The following is an 18,654-nucleotide window of genomic DNA, read 5'->3' on the forward strand; positions in this document are numbered from 1 at the left end:
GGGAAGAAGGAGAGCGAAAAAGGAGAATGCAAAACCAAAAATATATCTCAGGTCGTTAAGGGCATAAAAATTTTGAAAATGGAGACTTTTTCAAATGTCAAATTTACGATATTATAATTAAATGCAAATTATGTCTTTTTACATCAATTAAGGAATTTGCTCCTAAGACCTTGTGGGGGCATCACAACACATTAGGAGACCCCAATCAGAGGACAATAAAACATCCGGACTCCTTATCTATGTACTGGTCCAATATTTTATGTTTCACCCTCTCCCATAATGATAGTTCTGCTTCACGTCACTTGTCTTATCTATTGCATTTTTTCTGTGCTGTGCATAAATATGTGACTCTTCAGATTTTTTATTAGTCAATGCCTGTTGAGAGACCTGAGTAGTCTCGAAAGCTTGCAATGTGTTACCTTTTAATGGCTAACTGAAAAGATGGTATCAACCACTGAGGACTCTCAATTCTGAATATTTTTCTATCTACTGGCTAACACGGTACATCTTTCCCGTATATGTTCTGGAACATCCAGCCACCATAGTCCCACAAAAGGTCCTTTCCATGATCAACACCCTTCTAGCATTCTTCATATGGGGCTCAAACAGACACAAACTAAAACGGACAGCTGTTCAGAGGCCCAGGGATGAGCCAAGTGAGGCATTACTGGACGACTTCTTATACAGCTTCACTTTCCTACAACACTCTGGATAGCAGATAATCAGTTGCCCAATTCTGAACACCACCTTGCGCACTGTTTGAGCCTTCAGAATCTATGGGGAGTGTGTGTGGGAGAAGGGGGGGGGGGGGTGTGTGTGTATCTCAGAAGCACCAGAGCAGTGCGCACGCTCCTTGTTGCCAATTTAGACTTGCAGTTCAAGTGTGGACAGTCACCAAAAAATTTTTTCAATTCAAGAACACAGTAGTCGAGTCCTAAGGGGTCGAGTCCCTAGAATAGGTATATTGAGTGATGTCAACAGGTCTATCAAGTGACAAGACACTTTTTTCATTATTTTTTTAACGTATCTGCAACTATGGCATGCTTTAAATTCCCAGTTCCCAGACATTGGAAATTCTCTCATATCCTCATACCCCCTGATCGGGATTCTAAGGAGCCAAGGACCCAAGGGGCTTTATCTCCTTTTTATACAGCCAGTGACTAAGCAGGAGATGCTCCTCATCACCATTGTTGGCTGAGGCCAAATGGAGGACAGCAATACCCTATTAGAGGAAGATTAGAGAAAGACCTTGACCTCCCAACAATATATTTCACCAATTAATAAGAAGCTAGTCCACATATATATAATCCATTAATGCTACCTGAAACCTAGTGGGTTATATGTTTAGATCTACCACTGCAGATTGCCATAGGTGTGGGGAAGAGGCCGCAGAATTTATACACCCGATATGGCATCACCCTCCTTATTGCAGACTTTTGGAAAGAAGTCCTAGCTACCCTCATTGTTATCATACACCCCCTGTACCACTCTGCCCTAAGGTAGGAATCCAAGATGAGGAGACCAGGCCTCATTAACCTCACACTCTTCTCAGGGAATCATTGCTTTTAGCTCGCAAGGCTATAGCCATGAGATGGATGACTAGAAGACCCCCACAAATTTCACACTGGATCAATATGGAAAAGACTGAAGCATCCTATGAGAGGGTGAAATAGAGAAGTAGACGTGGTCCCCAAAAATGTGGTAAGAAATTGAAGCCTTGGTTTGATTCTCCTTAGTCCCCAGGCGATGAGGCGTACTCTCTCATGATAAATTATGTGATAATTGGCGCATTTGGTTAATACATTAGACCCATGGTATGTTCAGGGCAAAGTTAAATTTGCCAGACAGAATTAGTGAGCAATAAGAAATGTTGTTTGTTCTATGACAATCTTATTATGTGGTCTTATTTTATAAATTTGTTTTATTGACGATTGTACAAGAGGCGTAATCCAAGACATATCCTGTTCTGTATTACCTGCATTTACTATCTTCCCTGACCCGTAATCCTGAATAGGTAATAGGTACTATGAAGAACAAACAGGTACAAATGGTTCTCACTAAATTAGAATGTCCTCAAAAATAGGGATTTTTGTGTGTACTCACCATAAAATCCTTTTCTCCGAGCCAATCATTGGGGGACACAGGACCAACCGTATTGTATTTTTGTTTGATAGTTATGAGCTCCTACTGCTCTGGCACCAAACAGGTTCAATCTGAACCAGCAGGAGGGTGTATACTGCGGAGGAGCTAATTTTGTTCTACGTTTACTTAGTGTCCCTCTTAGTGGCAGCAGTATAACACCCATTGTCCTGTGTCCCCCAATGATCGGCCTCATTGGGGAACACAGGACCATGGGAAAACCTAAAGCAGTCCCTAGGTGGGGAATAACCCACAGCTGAGTCCTCATATACCATCATACTACAGATGTGATACTGCCGATTGCAGAATTAGTCTGCCAAGGGCCGCATCTGCAGAAGCCTGAGAGTGGATATTGTAGTGCTTTGCAAAGGTGTGCAAGCTGGACCACGTCGCAGCTTTGCAGACCTGTTCTGCCGACGTCTGGTGCCAAATGGCCCAAGAAGCGCCCACCGACCGAGTGAAGTGTGCCTTAATCCCCGCTGGAATAGGCTTGCCTCTGACACGGTAGGACTGCTGGATCGCCAAGCGAATCCACCTGGCTATTGTAGCCTTTGAGGCGGCTAGGCCCCTCGTGTCCTTCCGGAAGCACAAATAGGGTATCCTACTTGCGGAAGGACGCCGTCCGCGAGACGTACCTTCTAAGACAGAGGTCTCAAACTGCATTCCTCAAGGGCCGCAAACAGGTCATGTTTTCAGGATTTCCTTGTATTGCACCAGGTGATAATTGAATCACCTGCACAGATAATGATTCCAGTACTTTGTGCAATGCTAAGGAAATCCTGAAAACATGACCTGTTTGCGGCCCTTGAGGAATACAGTTTGAGACCTCTATTCTAAGAGCTCTTATCACATCTAGTGTGTGGAGAGCCTTCTCGATACGATGGACTGGCACTGGGCAAAACAAAGGCAAAATAACGGCAAAACAATGTCCTCGTTCAGATGAAAGGAAGAGACAACCTTACGAAGAAAAGACGGGGACGTTCTCAAAACTACCTTGTCCTGGTGGAAAGTCAGGAAGGGGGCTTTGCAGGACAGGGCCGCCCACTCCTTCCAGCTGCGATGACAGATGCGCATCGACGCGGGCTTCCGAGCACTAATCATGGTGGAAACCACCTGTTGGGAGAACCTGGATTGGGTTAGAACACAGGATTCAACAGCCAGGCCGTTAAACACAAGGCCCGAGTTCTGGTGGCAAATCGGATCATGGGAAAGCAGATCTGGACGATCCAGCAACTGCCAGGGAACGTCAGCAACAAGTTGTACCAGCTCCACATACCACGCTCGGCGTGGCTAATCCGGAGCGATCAGGATCACTGAAATCCCTTCCGCTCTGATTTTCCTGATGACCCTCAGAAGTAGCAGGAGCAACACATACGGGAGGTGAAACTGATGCCACGGGAGGACCAGTGCAACCGCCCCGATGGCCACTGGGTCGCAATAGCAAGCCATGAACTCAGGAACTTTGGCGTTTTCCCTTGAGGCTATCAGATCCACATCCGGCATCCCCCAGCGCTGACAAATCTGCTGAAAGACTTCCGGATGAAGAGACCACTCTCCCGAGGTGAGACCCTGGCTGCTGAAAAAAATCTGCCGCCCAATTCTCTATTCCCGGGATGTGAACTGCTGAGATGACTGAATGGTTCCTCTCGGCCCATTGGAGAATGTGAGCTACTTCGCGCATGGCCCTGCTGCTGCGGGTGCCCCCGACGATTGATTTATGCAACCGATGTGGCGTTGTTTGACTGAATTTGGATGGGAAGACCTGCGAGAAGATGATGAAACCACAGAAGAGCCAATCTGATTGCTCGTATGTCCAGGACATTGATCGGAAGACACAACTCCAGAGCAGACCAGCAACCCCGGGCCGTGTGGTGACTGAAGACCAACCCCCAGCCGAGAAGGCTGGCGTCGATGGTCACCACTAGCCAACGAAACAGAAGAAAGGATTTCCCCTTATCCAGTGAAGATCTCAACGTCCACCAGCCGAAGGTCTGTCCAACCTGCTGGGACTGACGGAATCAACGGTCGAGGGAAAACTGGTTCCTGTCCAAGGCCTTCAGAAGCGCATGTTGCAGAGGACAGAGGTATAGTTGGGCGAATGGAACCACCTCCATCGCGGCTACCATCTTTCCCAGAATCCCCATGCTGAATCGTATGGAGTGAGAAAAAGGGGCGGGATAGCATCCGAGCTCCCCGCTGTAGGGCTGAGACCTTTTCTGGGGGGAGAATCACCAACCCCCACGGGATGTGTCCAGGATCATCCCTAAGGCCGGGATCACACTACAGGCTATGGCTTGGAAAAAGGACGTCGCCCATCCTTGTTTTGTGAGGGCAGGACCGCAAAAAACGTGTCGGAGGGCAAGAATAAAACTATTTTGTATCCGGAGGAACCAGATCTCTGACCCACTTGTCGTGAACGACCGAGAGCCAGGTTTGACAGAACAAAAGCAGGCGGCCGCCTACCTTGTTGGTGTCCACCGGATACTGTAACAAGTCACTTCGCGGAGAATCTATGGGATCCTTTGAATCTCGATTGTTTTGGCCTGCTCTCCCAGGAATGGTTGGGTCTATAGGAGACCTGGGAGCCTCTGTCCCTACGTAAGGGACGTCCTGATCCGGAAAAGGTGGCCGTGGCGGACCAGCTAGCGTTGCTGCGAAAGGGCTGGAACTGACCTTGCTGTTGACTCCGAAAAGGCCAACTAGGCCTCTGCTGGCGGCGCTAATCAAATTGCGGCCTAGCAGGCCGGAAAAGCAGAGGACTAAGTTTTTGGCCTTCCCGAGGGCAGAGAGCGCGCGATGGAGCGCCGGTGCACTGCCGCTGACGTTAAGTCAGCGCTTCTCTCGGGGGGCAGGACCCGACCCCATACCTTCATTCCTGTGCTCAGGCAGGTCGTCGCTGTCCGGGGTCTTCTTGTCTCATCCTCCGTGCGATGTAGCAGAGCTGGAGGAGGTCTTAAAGAGGTATGGTCAATCGATCCACCCTGTGGCAGGAGGATGGATAGCTCTGGGGCCGATTCAGGGCATCCAAAAAAGCGCTGCGCAAGTCCTTCTCCATGCACTCCCTGTGCTACGTCCTGTTGCGCTTGCCCTCGTATCCGTGGAGTACCGACTGTAAGGGAACCATCGTCAGAGGAATCAGCCCCATTTGTCGCAGGAAAGTGTACAGGGAGGTATACTCCGCGTGCTTGCCTGTTGTTGGTTCGGGGGAGAGCGGGCTGTAGAAAGGAACCGACGCCCCCTTTAATTAAAAAATAAATCAATTTAAAGAAAATTCAAAAATAAAATAAAAACGGTGGGGTCTGAAAACAGAAGCCAAGTGCCTCCTACAGACACTAAGCAAAGAACTGGAGAAATCTCAGCCAGCGAGAGGATGTATACTGCAGGGGAGGAGCTAACTTTTTTCTGGTTTACTTAGTGTCCTCCTAGTGGCCAGCAGCATAACATCCACTGTCTCTGTGTCCCCCAATGAGGCGTAGGAGAAAACACTGTTTTGCTAGCCTTCTTGGATGCCTTAGATTGAGACATAGTGTACCCTTGTAGAATCCTGCAGTCAGGGAATATAGGACAGTACTGCAGAGAAGGGGTTAAAAAGCTAGGGCTTTTTGCAGCTTACCCAGGTCCTGTGTCCCCAGGTTGGTGTCCCCTGCCTGCGCTCCTCACAGCGTTCCTGTCAGCGCTGCCAGTGACCAGGATGCCACACGTACGTGGTGGAAATGCCGGAAAGATAGCAGGTGAGAGTAGAAGAAGCGCTTCTCGTTCAGAACGAGAAGCACCTGAAGCTTGGGTGGAATCGTGCCAGTGGGCGGAGCCATCGGAACATGTGGCCTAGTCCGGCCAAAAGCCGGGGACTAAATTCTCAACGCCGGCCAGGTGCAAGCTGAAGGAGGCCTAAAGCGGCGAAAAAACAACGCCGCCGGGACACCCCCCCCCCCAGAGGGAGCAGGACCTTTTCTCCTCCTGCCATACCCAATTGGGGTCCACCTTACCAGCGGTGTGCGTCTCAGTCTGGTGACCGCTGCAGCGCAGGACCTGCTGCTCCTTCAGGTCAACTGAATTATGGATGGTGCAGGGAGCCCTCAATCCACCAGCCCTTTGATGAGGTGGAGAGGGACCGTCTGCCCTCCATTCGTCGCCGCTGTTCAGTCATTGGCGATTCAGTGGGGGGCCACAAGGATGCCATGAGGGACTCTGTACATCCAAGGGGTTCAATCCCCTAGGGTGGGACAGGGCTGTTGTCTGGCTGTAGCCTGGCTTCAGAAGGGGGTACGTGGAGGCGATACTCCATGTTCCGTCTGTTGCTGGTGCGAGGAGAGCAGTGCCCTGAAGGGACCCATCGCCCCTAGAAGAAAGCTCAGGCATGGCTTACGCGTTGCAGGAGAGGATACGTGGAGGTGACACTCCACGTGCTTGCCTGTTGTTGGTTTGGGGAGATCAGGCCCTTGAAAGGATCTGTCGCCCCTGTAATCCATGGTAATAATGGTGAAAATAGAATTAAATAAAAAATGGTCTGAAGACCAGACCCATGTGCCTCGCTAAGCAAGAACTGGTTCAATCTGAGCCAGCAGGAGGGTGTATACTGCAGAGGAGGAGCTAATTTTTTTTCTACGTTTAGGCTATGTGTCCACGCTAGCGTTTTTAAAACACTCAGGAAAAGGATCCCCTTTCCCAGAAAACGAGCGTCTTCTTCCACGCGTTTCTTGCACTTTTTTTGACGCGTTTTTTGACACGCAATTTCTGGGAACATTGGGGATGGCTAAAAACGCTGAGCAATGCGGGGAATTAATGAGCATGCTGCGTTTTTAGCCGCTAAGCGATTCCTGAGCGGTTAAAAACGCATGCATTGGCACAAAAAGCCAAAAATGCATGCTAATTAAATTGATGCATCTTTTAAGCATTTCTGCAGCGTCTGATCCGGCACAAACGCTGCGGAAACGCTTAACAAAACGCATCGTGGGCACACAGCCTTACTTAGTGTCCTCCTAGTGGCACCAGCATAACACCCATGGTCCTGTGTCTCCCAATGAGGTGAAGGAGAAAGTTAATTTATTTCAGTTCTTCAATACAAAAAGTGAAACTCATTATATAGCGTCATTACAAACAGTGATCTATTTCATGTGTTTATTTCTGCTAATGTAGAAAATGAGGTGTTATGGAAGCCCAAGTTGCTTTGATAGCAGCCTTCAGCTCGTCTGCATTGTTGGGTCTGGTGTCTCATCTTCTTCCTCTTGATAATACCCCATAGATTTTCTATGGGGTTAAGGTCAGGTTAGTTTGCTGGCCAATCAAGCACAGTGATAGTCTTAGTTACTCACCGGTTAACGGTGTTTTTCGGAGTCCATGACAGCACCACCTGAGAGAGGGGATCCGCCCTTCAGGAACAGGAAACCTACAGATACAAAAGGGCGGCACCTCTCCCACGCATCAGTTGGATTACAGAGCACAAGAGGACCACAATGGTTAATAGCAAAATTTATACAACTATTCCTTACTAGTGTACATATAAGAGAAAGAAGTGCATATCCAAAATTAAACTACAAAAAGGGAGGGAATATACGGGTGCTGTCATGGACTCCGAAAAACACCGTTAACCGGTGAGTAACTAAGACTTTATCGGTCGTCCATGACAGCACCACCTGAGAGAATTACAGAGAGTAATAACTATTTAGGGAGGGACTACAGCCTGCAGTACCCTTATACCAAAAGAGAGGTCTGTGGAAGCACCCAAGTCTAGCCTATAATGATTATAAAAGGTGCTCGGAGAGGACCAAGTAGCCGCCTTACATATCTGGTCAATGGAGACTTCTGATCTCTCGGCCCACGAGGACGCCATGGCTCTGGTGGAATGCGCCCTCAGGTTTGCAGGTGCCGGTCTGCCCTTTGAGGTGTATGCAATTGAAATAGCCTCTCTAATCCACCTAGCTAGTGTATTTTTTGACACTCTACAGCCTTTCCTGGGACCCTGATGGGAGATAAATAGGGCATTTTCCTTTTTCCAGGGGTCAGTAACCGCCAGATATTCTTTAAGGCATTCTCTAACATCTAAGGTGTGTAATTTATCTTCCTTCTCATTAGCTGGATTAGGGAGGAAGGATGGAAGGACTATTTCCTGTGTTCTATGAAAGCTAGAAACTACCTTCGGTAAGTACGCCGGGTCAGGTCTGAGTATTACCCTATCGTCCATAAACTGTAAATAAGGAGGACGCCTAGATAATGCCTGGATGTCGCTTACTCTACGAGCTGAGGTTAGAGCTACCAGGAAGGCTACCTTGAGGGACAGGTTTTTTTATAGAGGCTGATGAGATGGGTTCGAATGGAGCTTCTGTCATGGCCGTAAGGACTAGGTTCAAGTCCCAAGGCATGAATCTATCCTTCACCACTGGCCTGGATCTACTGACCCAGTAATTACCCGCGATGTTGCAGCTAAAGAGGGCCCCCAAGGCTGAAGCTTGTACTTTGAGGGTACTAGTGGAGAGCCCCATTTCTAGACCTTTCTGAAGAAATTCTAAGATTTGATTTATAGGAGCCGAACCCCCAGCGACTACTCTAGAGTTCTTTAGGAATCTCTTCCAAATTCTGACATAGATCTTGGTAGTAGTGATCTTTCTACTTTTAAGTAGAGTGTCAACCAGGTCTGGGGAGAAGCCTTTATCTTTCAGCAGTGTCCGTTCAAACTCCACACCGTCAGATGTAGGCCAGCCACCTGAGGATGAAAGACTGGGCCCTGGGATAGGAGATCCGGGATCTCCGGGAGGACCCAAGGATCGGACACTGACATGGTCCTGAGGCATGAGAACCAAGCCCTCCTGGGCCAAAATGGAGCGATCACTATAACTTTCGCTCTGTCTCTCCTGATTTTCCTCACCACTAGAGGTAATAGCGATAGGGGAGGGAAGGCATAGGATAGCTTGAAATCCCACTTTATCAGCAAGAAGTCTACCGCCAGGGGGTCTTCTCTGGGATTTAGTGAGCAAAATTGTCTTACTTTCCTGTTTTCTCTGGTGGCGAAGAGATCTATCTCTGGCAGTCCCCACTTCTGAACAATCAGGTCGAAGATAGAGTTTTTTAGGGACCATTCTCCTTGCCTTAAGAGATTGCGGCTCAGGAAATCTGCCGTGGTGTTGTCTTTCCCCTTTATATGTAGAGCTGTTAATGATAGGAAATGCTGCTCTGCTAGCTGGAACAGCCGTTCTGCTACATTCATCAGGGATTTGGAACGGGTCCCGCCTTGGTGGTTGATATACGCTACGGTGACCAGATTGTCGGAAAACACTCGCACATGATGGCCCTGTAGATACACAAGCAGTTCTTTAGCCGCCAGCTCTACTGCTGTCAATTCTTTCAAGTTGGATGACATCTCTATCTGATGATGCTCCCATAGGCCCTGGACCAGAATTTCCCCCATATGAGCCCCCCAACCGGAAGGGCTAGCATCCGTGGTGATTATGCGGGATATGTCATATTCCCAGGGAACCCCTCTGGATAAATTATTCTCATCTAGCCACCATTCTAGGGACTCCCTTGTGTTTCGGGACAAGGTTAGCTGGCCCTCTAAGTAACCCCCAAGGATTTTTTGATGCCTTAAGACCTCGCCCTGTAAAGTTCTTGAATGAAACTGGGCCCACTGGACCGCCGGGATACAGGAGGAAAGTGAACCTAGAAGGGACATGGCTTTCCTGAGGGACATGGTCGGGTTTTTGGAAGCGTTCAGGACCTGACAGTGTAGGCGAACTAGCTTCTCCGGGGGCAGACGGCATTCCTGTTTTACGGAATCTAGGATGAGGCCCAAGAATTGTTGGATTCTCATCGGCTGTAATCGAGATTTTTTAATGTTAAGCAGCCATCCTAACCGTTCTAGGGCAGACATTGCCCTTTGTAGCTGTTCCAAACAATGGTTAGCCGTTTTCCCTACAATCAAGAAGTCATCTAAGTAGGGGACTACTAAAATGTCTGATTCACGTAGATGGGCCATAACTTCCGCTACTACTTTCGTAAACATACGGGGAGCGACTGCTACCCCAAAGGGGAGGGCCGCATACTGGAAATGTTGAACTGACCCATCTAACTGCACTGCCACTCTGAGAAAACTCTGATGATCTGCATTAATGGGTATATGGTAGTAAGCATCTTTCAAATCTAACACCACCATGAAGCAGTTTTGAAACAGTAATTTTATTGTTGAATTAATTGTTTCCATCTTAAATGGACGTGTGACCAGGAAATCATTGAGGGATTTAAGATTTATTATGGTCCTAAAGGAACTGTCTGGCTTGCGGACCAGGAACAAAGGGGAGTAGAAACCTTTCCCCCTTTCTTCATCTGGAACTGTAGTTAGGACCTTTTTATGGCAAAAGATCCCGAACTTCAGCTTCCAGGGCAGACTGTTCTGATGAGGATGACCTAAGAGGAGTGACCTTAAAAGATCTTGGGGAACCCGGGAGAATTCTAGTCGTAGGCCCGCAGTTACCACCCCCAGTATCCAGTTGCTATTAGAGATTAATGCCCAGGCCGGGTAGAAGGCAGCTAGTCTCCCCCCTACCGGAGCAACTAGTCATTGGGGCGGCTTTTTAGTGTCCCGTGCTGGACCTTCCTGGCGCCCCCCTCCTCCGAACATGAATCCAGTACCTCTCCTCCTTTTGTCGTCCCATCTGCCCTGATCCCTGGACGGCCTCCTACGGAAATATCCTTTCCTAGTAAAGGGGCGTCTAAAAGAGGGGTTCGGCAGACTGGGGAACTTCTTTTTATCGTCCCCGGCCTTCTCTAAAAGTTCATCCAGGACGGGCCCAAACAGGTATTCGCCCTCACAAGGAATGGAACAGAGTCGAGATCTGGCCTGGATGTCTCCTGGCCAGCATTTTAACCAGAGAGCCCTTCGAGCTGCGTTGGATAAACCTGCGGTTCTAGCCGCCATCCTCGCAGAATCTGCTGACGCATCAGCCAGAAAAGCAGCAGCACTTTGGATAACTGGTAAGGCTTTTCGAATGTATGCTCTTGAAGTTCCATCCTTCAACTGGGAATCCAGCTGATCCAGCCAGACCATCAAGGATCTGGCCGTACATGTGGCCGCTACCGCTGGTCTCAATGCACCCGCTGACGTCTCCCATGTTCCTTTCAGAAAAGAATCCGCTTTTTTGTCTAGCGGGTCTTTTAAGGAGGCCATATCATCGAAAGGTATGGAGGACTTTTTGGAGGCTTTGGCCACTGCCGCGTCCAGCTTAGGGGCCTTGTCCCATTTGGTTACCACTGGGTCATCAAACGGGTACCTTCGTTTGAAGGCAGGTGGCAAAGAACCTCTTTTTTCAGGCTTTTTCCATTCTCTATTTATTAGGTTCTGGACTTTATCATTCAACGGGAAGGATCTACGCTTTCTGGGATCTAGGCCTCCGAACATCACATCCTGTACTGAAAGTTCCGGTTTTGTGTCTGCTACCCCCATAGTAGACCTTACTGCTTTAACTAACTTATCCATCTGGTCTAAGGGAAAGCAGAAACGGCTCGAGTCTTCCTCTGAAGATGATGAAGTGGAGGCCGGGGAATCTGAGGAGATATCGATTCCAGGTGCGGCCGAGGACTCTGAACCAGAGAGGTTAACATCTCTTCCCTTAGAGGAGCCTTTTTTAGATAGGGCCTTCATTTCTGTCCTGATTATCTCCCTCAGGCTTGTGGTGAAGTCCGGTGTTTCTTCCGCCACCTGTATGGACGGGGAAGAGTGTAAGGGCCTGTCAATCTACCCCTAGGGTACCCCTATCCAACCCCTACTGTTTGTCGCACGCATGGCTGACACAACTTTTTAGGGTGGCCGTCTAGCAAAGGGCAATTACAGAGGGCACATTCCCTGTGCTTCTGCTTCCCCGTAGCTTTCCTTGCCTGCGAAGGAACAAAAATAAAACACTGCATCAGGGTACATTCACGGAGATCTCTTACCCATGCAGATGAGGCAGGTACCGGGTCACGGAGGGAGGCAGGAGGGTCCTTTAGCCTGGAGGAACTTCTGTGGCTCTGTTCGCCCGTCCGTTTCTTCTTCTGCTGGCCACTCGCCTGTGAATTCACAGTGGCCTGTTTCTCTGGGCGCTCCTGCGCCTCGTCCTGCTGCTCTGTGGGGGCTTCTGTCGAATCCATTGCTGGGCCTTCAGAAGCACCCCAGCAGCGTCACCTCCTGTCTTTTAATGCCTCCCATAGTGTCCGGATTAGCAGGGCTGTGGCGCGGCACCTCCCCCCCGGGTCCTCCCCCCCCCCCCCCCCCCCGCGACTCCCCCCCACATGCTCCGTTCCTCTCCCCCCCCCCCCCCCCGGGTACCGCGCGCCGCCCTAGACCGCCGAGCAGCGGCGGCGCAACCCGGAAAGCCGGCCGGCATCCGACTTCCGGTTTCGGCGTTCCCGGCCCCGCCCCTTCCGCTGCGTCACTTCCGCAGCGCGATCAAGAGCGCGGGAGCGCGCGGAAAGGAGCCGGCACGGCGCCCCCGGCTCCGGAATGCCCGCCGCCCCCCCATGCGCCGACCCGCGCCTGCCGCACAGGCGCGACCGCCAGCCCCCGGAGAGAGAGAGAGAAAGAGAGGACCAAGCGGAGACCGGGTGGATGTAACAGGAGGGGTTCCAGGGGTCATACATACCTCGTGCCGGCCCTATGGAGACGGCTGTCCACCGGACCCTCTGCTCCGCCTGCTCCAGCCACTGTCGTGGTGACCTACCCGGCCCCACCGTGGCGCATCCAGGGACCCGAGCTTGACCGAGGTAGGAGACCCCCCCGCTACCTGGGTCGGTCAGCTGGCCTGGGAATCCCTCGACGACTCCATGATGGACCATCTGTAGGAAGTCCCGTCCTATAGGAACAGGAAACCAACTGATGCGTGGGAGAGGTGCCGCCCTTTTGTATCTGTAGGTTTCCTGTTCCTGAAGGGCGGATCCCCTCTCTCAGGTGGTGCTGTCATGGACGACCGATAAACTGTTGTTTTTAAACCAGGTATTGGTACTTTTGGCAGTGTGGACAGGTGCCATGTCCTGCTGGAGAATGAAATTTCTATCACCAAAAAGATTGTCGGCAGAGGGAAGCATGAAGTGCTCTAAAATTTCCTGGTTCATGAGTGGCTTGACACAAGGAATGCGACACTCGTAGCCCATGTCCTGGATACGTCTGTGTGTGGTGGCTCTTGAAACAATGACTCCAGCAGCAGGCCATTCCTTGTTAATCTCCCCCAAATTTTTGAATGGTCTTTTCTTAACAATCCTTTCAAGGCTGTGATAATCCCGATTGCTTGTGCACCTTTTTCTACCACACTTTTTCCATTAATATACTTGGATACAGGACTCTGAACAGCCAGCTTCTTTAGCAATGACCTTTTATGGCTTACCCTTCTTGTGGAGTGTGTCAATGACTGGCTTCTGGACATCTGTCCGGTCAGCAGTCTTCCCCATGATTGTGGAGCTTACCGAAACAGACTAAAGGACCTTTTTAAATGCTTAGAAAGCCTTTTTAGATGTTTTTGTTAATTATTCTAATTTACTGAGATAATGACTTTTGGGTTTTCATTGGCTGTAAGCCATAATCAACATAACAGAAATTAACACTTGAAATAGATCACGGTTTGTATTGACGCTATATAATATATAAGTTTCACTTTTTGTAATGAACTGAAATAAATTAACTTTTTAATGATTCTAATTTAGTGAGAACCACTTGTACATCAACAAAATACACAATCGCCAAACTGTTTGGAGCTATATTGTACCACGTCAGCAGGTGACAAAATAAATAGAGCCTAGAGAAGCTGGAAGAGCAGATGGAGTTAACATTATTACATGCCACATAAGGGTATGTGCACACGTTGCGGATTAGCTTGCGGATTCTTCTGCCGAGAATCCGCATCTCTTGGTAGAAAACGCATGCTGTTTTCCTGCGGATTCCTAGCGGATTTGATGCGGTTTCTAGTGCATTTTGGGAGAGAGAGCGAGACAGACAGACATATCAATTCAAAGAAAGCCCAGATGAACGGCACCAAGGCTCCAATCCACCAGCAACAAGTCTAGGATCAATCACAGGCACAGTGTGTGTAAAACACTGCTGGGAATAACAGTGCTCAGCATCAGAAAAAACATGCTAAATTTGTAAAAGAAGGAAAAAGATGCGGCACTCACCCAGATTTGCAGTGCAGTGTTTCTTTATTCAACCATTAAAGGTCACACACAGGATGGGCAGATAACATGAGGCATGCGGGGAAAAAAGACGGACGACAGCAGTTTCGCGTACACAGACGCTTCAAAAGGTCCAGGACAGAGAGAGACACACACACACACAGACAGAGAAACTTGTATGTTCCAGACTGGAAACCGCAAAAACAATTGACATGCTGCGGAAAATAAAACGCAGGAAATCTGCGCGGATTTTTCCACAGCGGATTTGGTTTTCCATAGGTTTACATGTACTGTAAACCGCATGGAAAACTGCTGCGGAAAATAAAACGCAGGAAATCTGCGCGGATTTTTCCACAGCGGATTTGGTTTTCCATAGGTTTACATGTACTGTAAACCGCATGGAAAACTGCTGCGGATCCGCAGCAAAATCCGCAACGTGTGCACACACCCTAATGTAGTAGAGGTTCTATAAATCTTGCATTGCCATTTAAGTTATAACAAAACCTTCATACAGAAAACAAACACAATTGAGCCTCAGACACAGTGGTGCATAATTACGTACTTGCATGGCAGTGGCTTAGTACATAGAATATGCTCCACAAAGCACTTCTGTTCTGCAGCCAGTTCTTGCAGACTATCTTTATCCTCTTCCCCTGCAAATACATTTAGAACAAGGGTATATAAAAAAAAAAAAAAAAAACTTAAGCAATGAATATCAATTCTATGAAAGAAAAAAAAAAAAAACGACAAACAAAACCCCACACACACCTGCACTGAGAAACTTCTCCAGTCTACTGAGCCAAGCCAGGCCAACACTGTGAATGCCAGCCACATGAGTGCAATGATATCTTGACAAACAAACTGGGTCTAGAATTAAAAACAGAGATCATTACTGGCACCGAGAACATAACTAAGACCGGGGTCACACTTGCAAGTGTGAACCGAGAAACTCGTGCGAGTCTCGTGCATCAATACCCGGCATTGCACATACATGCAGCTGCACACGCCGGTCCTGAGTGCCAGGTATTGATTGAGTTTCCTTCCTTGTCTTGTGGTATTAGTTGCCGTTTTTGGCGCTAAATGCTTAAAAAGGAGCATTTGTTTCATGAATTTGTCACAAAGTCAAAAATGGTCTTATTTTCTGCTTTGAACAATTTTTGTGACTTTTCGGCACAAAAGGACACTTCATAAAAATGGAGCGAGCAAAAATTGTCAAAATTCACCAGGGAAAGGGGGACCTGGAGTTTTGTAATGATGAATCAGGGTTTAAGAATATTAGAAAAAGGTTATTATAAATACACAGTCTTCTCAAAACATTTTTTGTTTCAGCATTTGGGCCAAAACTTTTTTCCTGTGCTTATATCCAAAAAGAGGCCTTGATTTTATGTGGGAACTGATGCACTTTAGAAATTTAAAAAGGGGTATTCCCATCTCCAAGATTCTATCCCAATATTTAGGTGTAATAATATTAGCAAATACCTCCAATTAGAAATGTAGTATACGATAGTTCTTCTGATTGGCTATGTCATTTACTCCATGTGCAGGTCATTACAGTAAATTGGTAGTAACCATGGATATCTATTCGTATAGTGACAGTTCATTAGTTGCTAGTGGTCGTAACCATGAATATCTAAGCTCCTGCACTGCCTGCACATGGGTTAAGCAACATATCAAATCAGAAGAACTATATATTAATTGGAGGGATTAGTTAGCATTTATTATTACCCCTTTAAATTTGTTTTATTCAATTTGGGGGGGCTACCAGCGAATATAAACATTTCCTCCTATTTTATCCTGTGCATCTAAATATTTAGGCGGATAAGTACAAGTGTTGCCATTTTACTACAATATTATGAATCTTATGAAGACATTTACAGCACATCCTGCACTGAACTACTGTACCCAATTATATATTTTAGGAGTCAATCCATTATATACCAACTCCACAGCTCTGATTTGGTCATGTGTTAGTCTCCACTGCTCCTCTGAGCATTTCATTTTTTTTTTTTTTTAATTCACCATATGGTTCCAGAGATATGGGCCCTTTTTATTTAGCGCTTTTATGGTCTTTACAAAGGTGGCATTACCCACAAGGTAATAATCAGAGCAGTCTAAAGAGTCTACACAAAGAACAGCGAGCAACACCCTTTTCATAAAGATCATAAAAATAAGGACTAAAAAAAAGCCCATCTCTGGAACCGTACGGCTATGTTCACAAGTTGTGTTTTTGCTGTGATTTTTTTCTGCAGGCAAAACAAAAAACTACTCTTTTGGCAGTAAAGAACCTGATTTAAACAAAAAAAAAAAAAAAGGCTTTTGGTTGCTTACAGTAAAATCTTTCTCGGAGCCTTCATTGGGGGACATAAGAAACCATGGGTGTACGCTATCCTGCCACTAGGGGGCTGACGACACCATTCAGAAAAAAAGGTTAGCTCCTCCGCCGCAGTATACACCCCACCGACAAGAACTAGGATATTCAGCTACTGAGAAATAATAATAATAATAATAAATTTTATTTTTATAGCGCCGACATATTCCGCAGCACTTTACATTTCAGAGGGGATTTGTACAGACAATAGACATTACAGCATAACAATAATCACATACAGTAGATTATAACAAATACCAAGAGGAGTGAGGGCCCTGCTCGCAAGCTTACAGTCTATGAGGAAAGAGGTAGACACGAAAGGTGGGTGGTAACAGTTGCCCTGATTGTATGGACCAGCCATAATGTTAAGTGTGTAACAGTACAGACACAGAGGGCTAATGGATGCATAAAGCATGTGGGAACATGATGCTGGGAACCTGGTTATGGTAAAATTTTTGGCTCTGCCACACAGGGATAGGTTAGGTTAATGTGTTGAGGCGATAGGCCAGTCTGAATAAATGCGTTTTCAGGACACGCTTAAAATTGTGGGGACTGGGGACTAATCGTATTGACCTGGGAAGTGCATTCCAAAGAATTGGCGCGGCACGTGTAAAGTCTTGGAGACGGGAATGGGAGGTTCTGACTATTGAGGATACTAACCTCAGGTCATCAGCAGAACGGAGGGCGCGGGTAGGGTGGTATACTGAAACAAGGGAGGAGATGTAGGGTGGTGCTGAGCCATGGAGGGCTTTGTGGGTGAGGGTAATAAGTTTATACTGAATTCTGGAGTGGATGGGTAGCCAGTGTAATGACTGGCACAAGGTAGAGGCATCGGTGTAACGATTGGTGAGGAATATGATCCTGGCTGCAGCATTCAAGACAGATTGGAGAGGGGAGAGTTTTGTAAGAGGGAGACCGATTAGAAGAGAGTTACAATAGTCGAGACGAGAATGAATAAGAGAAACAGTAAGAGTTTTGCAGAGTCAAAAGTAAGAAAAGGTCGAATTCTAGAAATGTTTTTGAGGTGCAGATGACAAGAGCGAGCCAGTGATCGAATGTGGGGGGCAAAGGAAAGCTCGGAATCAAGTATGACCCCAAGACAGCGGGCATGTTGCTGGGGAGTAATAGTGGAACCACAGACGGAAATGGCAATGTCGGGTGTAGGTACATTAGTAGCGGGAGGAAACACAAGGAGTTCAGTCTTTGATAGGTTCAGTTTCAGATATAGTGAGGACATGATATTAGACACAGCGTTAAGACAATCGCCAGTGTTTTCTAGAAAGGCTGGCGTGATAAAGCAGTAGGAGTAGCAACAAATAACGGAGAGATTAAAACTCAAACTAACAATATACGGTAATACAATAAACAGCTGTTCAACTCGGGAGGGTGCTGTGTCCCCCAATGAAGGCTCCGAGAAACAGCTTTTACGGTAAGCAACCAAAAACCTTGTTTTCTCTATCTCTTCATTGGGGGACACAGGAACCCATGGGACGTCCCAAAGCAGTACCCAAGGAGAGGGAACAGCAGACAACTCCAATCAGGATGAAGAACTCACCATTGTCACCTGCAAGGTCTTTCTACCTAAGCCGGCATCCGTCGAAGCTAGACATGGGCTCTGAAAAAACCTTGCGGACATGTGGAGGAGAGATCATTGCTCTGCAGAGGTGCCGGGCAGAAGCCCTAAGAGTACCGCCAGGAGGCATACACTGCCCGGGCAGAGTGGGTCTAAACCCAGAAGAATGCAATCTTTCCTGACCTGGTAAACCTACCAATGACGACTGGATTGAGCGAGCATCCGCTGACTTGGAGGCTGCAGGACCTGTACACGCCAAGCTCGTGAACCGAAAAAAAAAGGGGGAAGGGGCGGCCTTAGCCTGATAGACACCGTCGTTCTGGCCAGGTAGCCTGATGAGAGAGCGCTACGAATGACAAGTCCGAGCCGGACGAAAGGAAGGGAAGAATGATGGACACTGAACCTTTGATCCACAGAAAGTGCACAACCACTGCCACAGACTCTGCGA

The 18,654-nt window shown here is 47.8% G+C and overlaps 1 protein-coding gene across 1 annotated transcript in view; it reads right to left on the reverse strand.

Moving 5' to 3' along the window:
• NUP88 (nucleoporin 88) overlaps positions 1-18,654 on the reverse strand; it is a 79,373-nt gene that overhangs the window by 20,908 nt on the left and 39,811 nt on the right. Inside the window, exons 8-9 of the mRNA XM_073590567.1 lie at positions 15,034-15,132; positions 14,828-14,918 (exon numbers count right to left, since the gene is read on the reverse strand). Of these exons, the coding sequence (XP_073446668.1) occupies positions 14,828-14,918; positions 15,034-15,132 (190 nt within the window). The remainder of the gene's footprint in view (positions 1-14,827; positions 14,919-15,033; positions 15,133-18,654) is intronic.

Source organism: Dendrobates tinctorius, unplaced genomic scaffold (genome assembly GCF_039654945.1).
Source record: "Dendrobates tinctorius isolate UK_male_01 unplaced genomic scaffold, ASM3965494v1 ptg000117l, whole genome shotgun sequence".
NCBI classification, from domain to species: domain Eukaryota; kingdom Metazoa; phylum Chordata; class Amphibia; order Anura; family Dendrobatidae; genus Dendrobates; species Dendrobates tinctorius.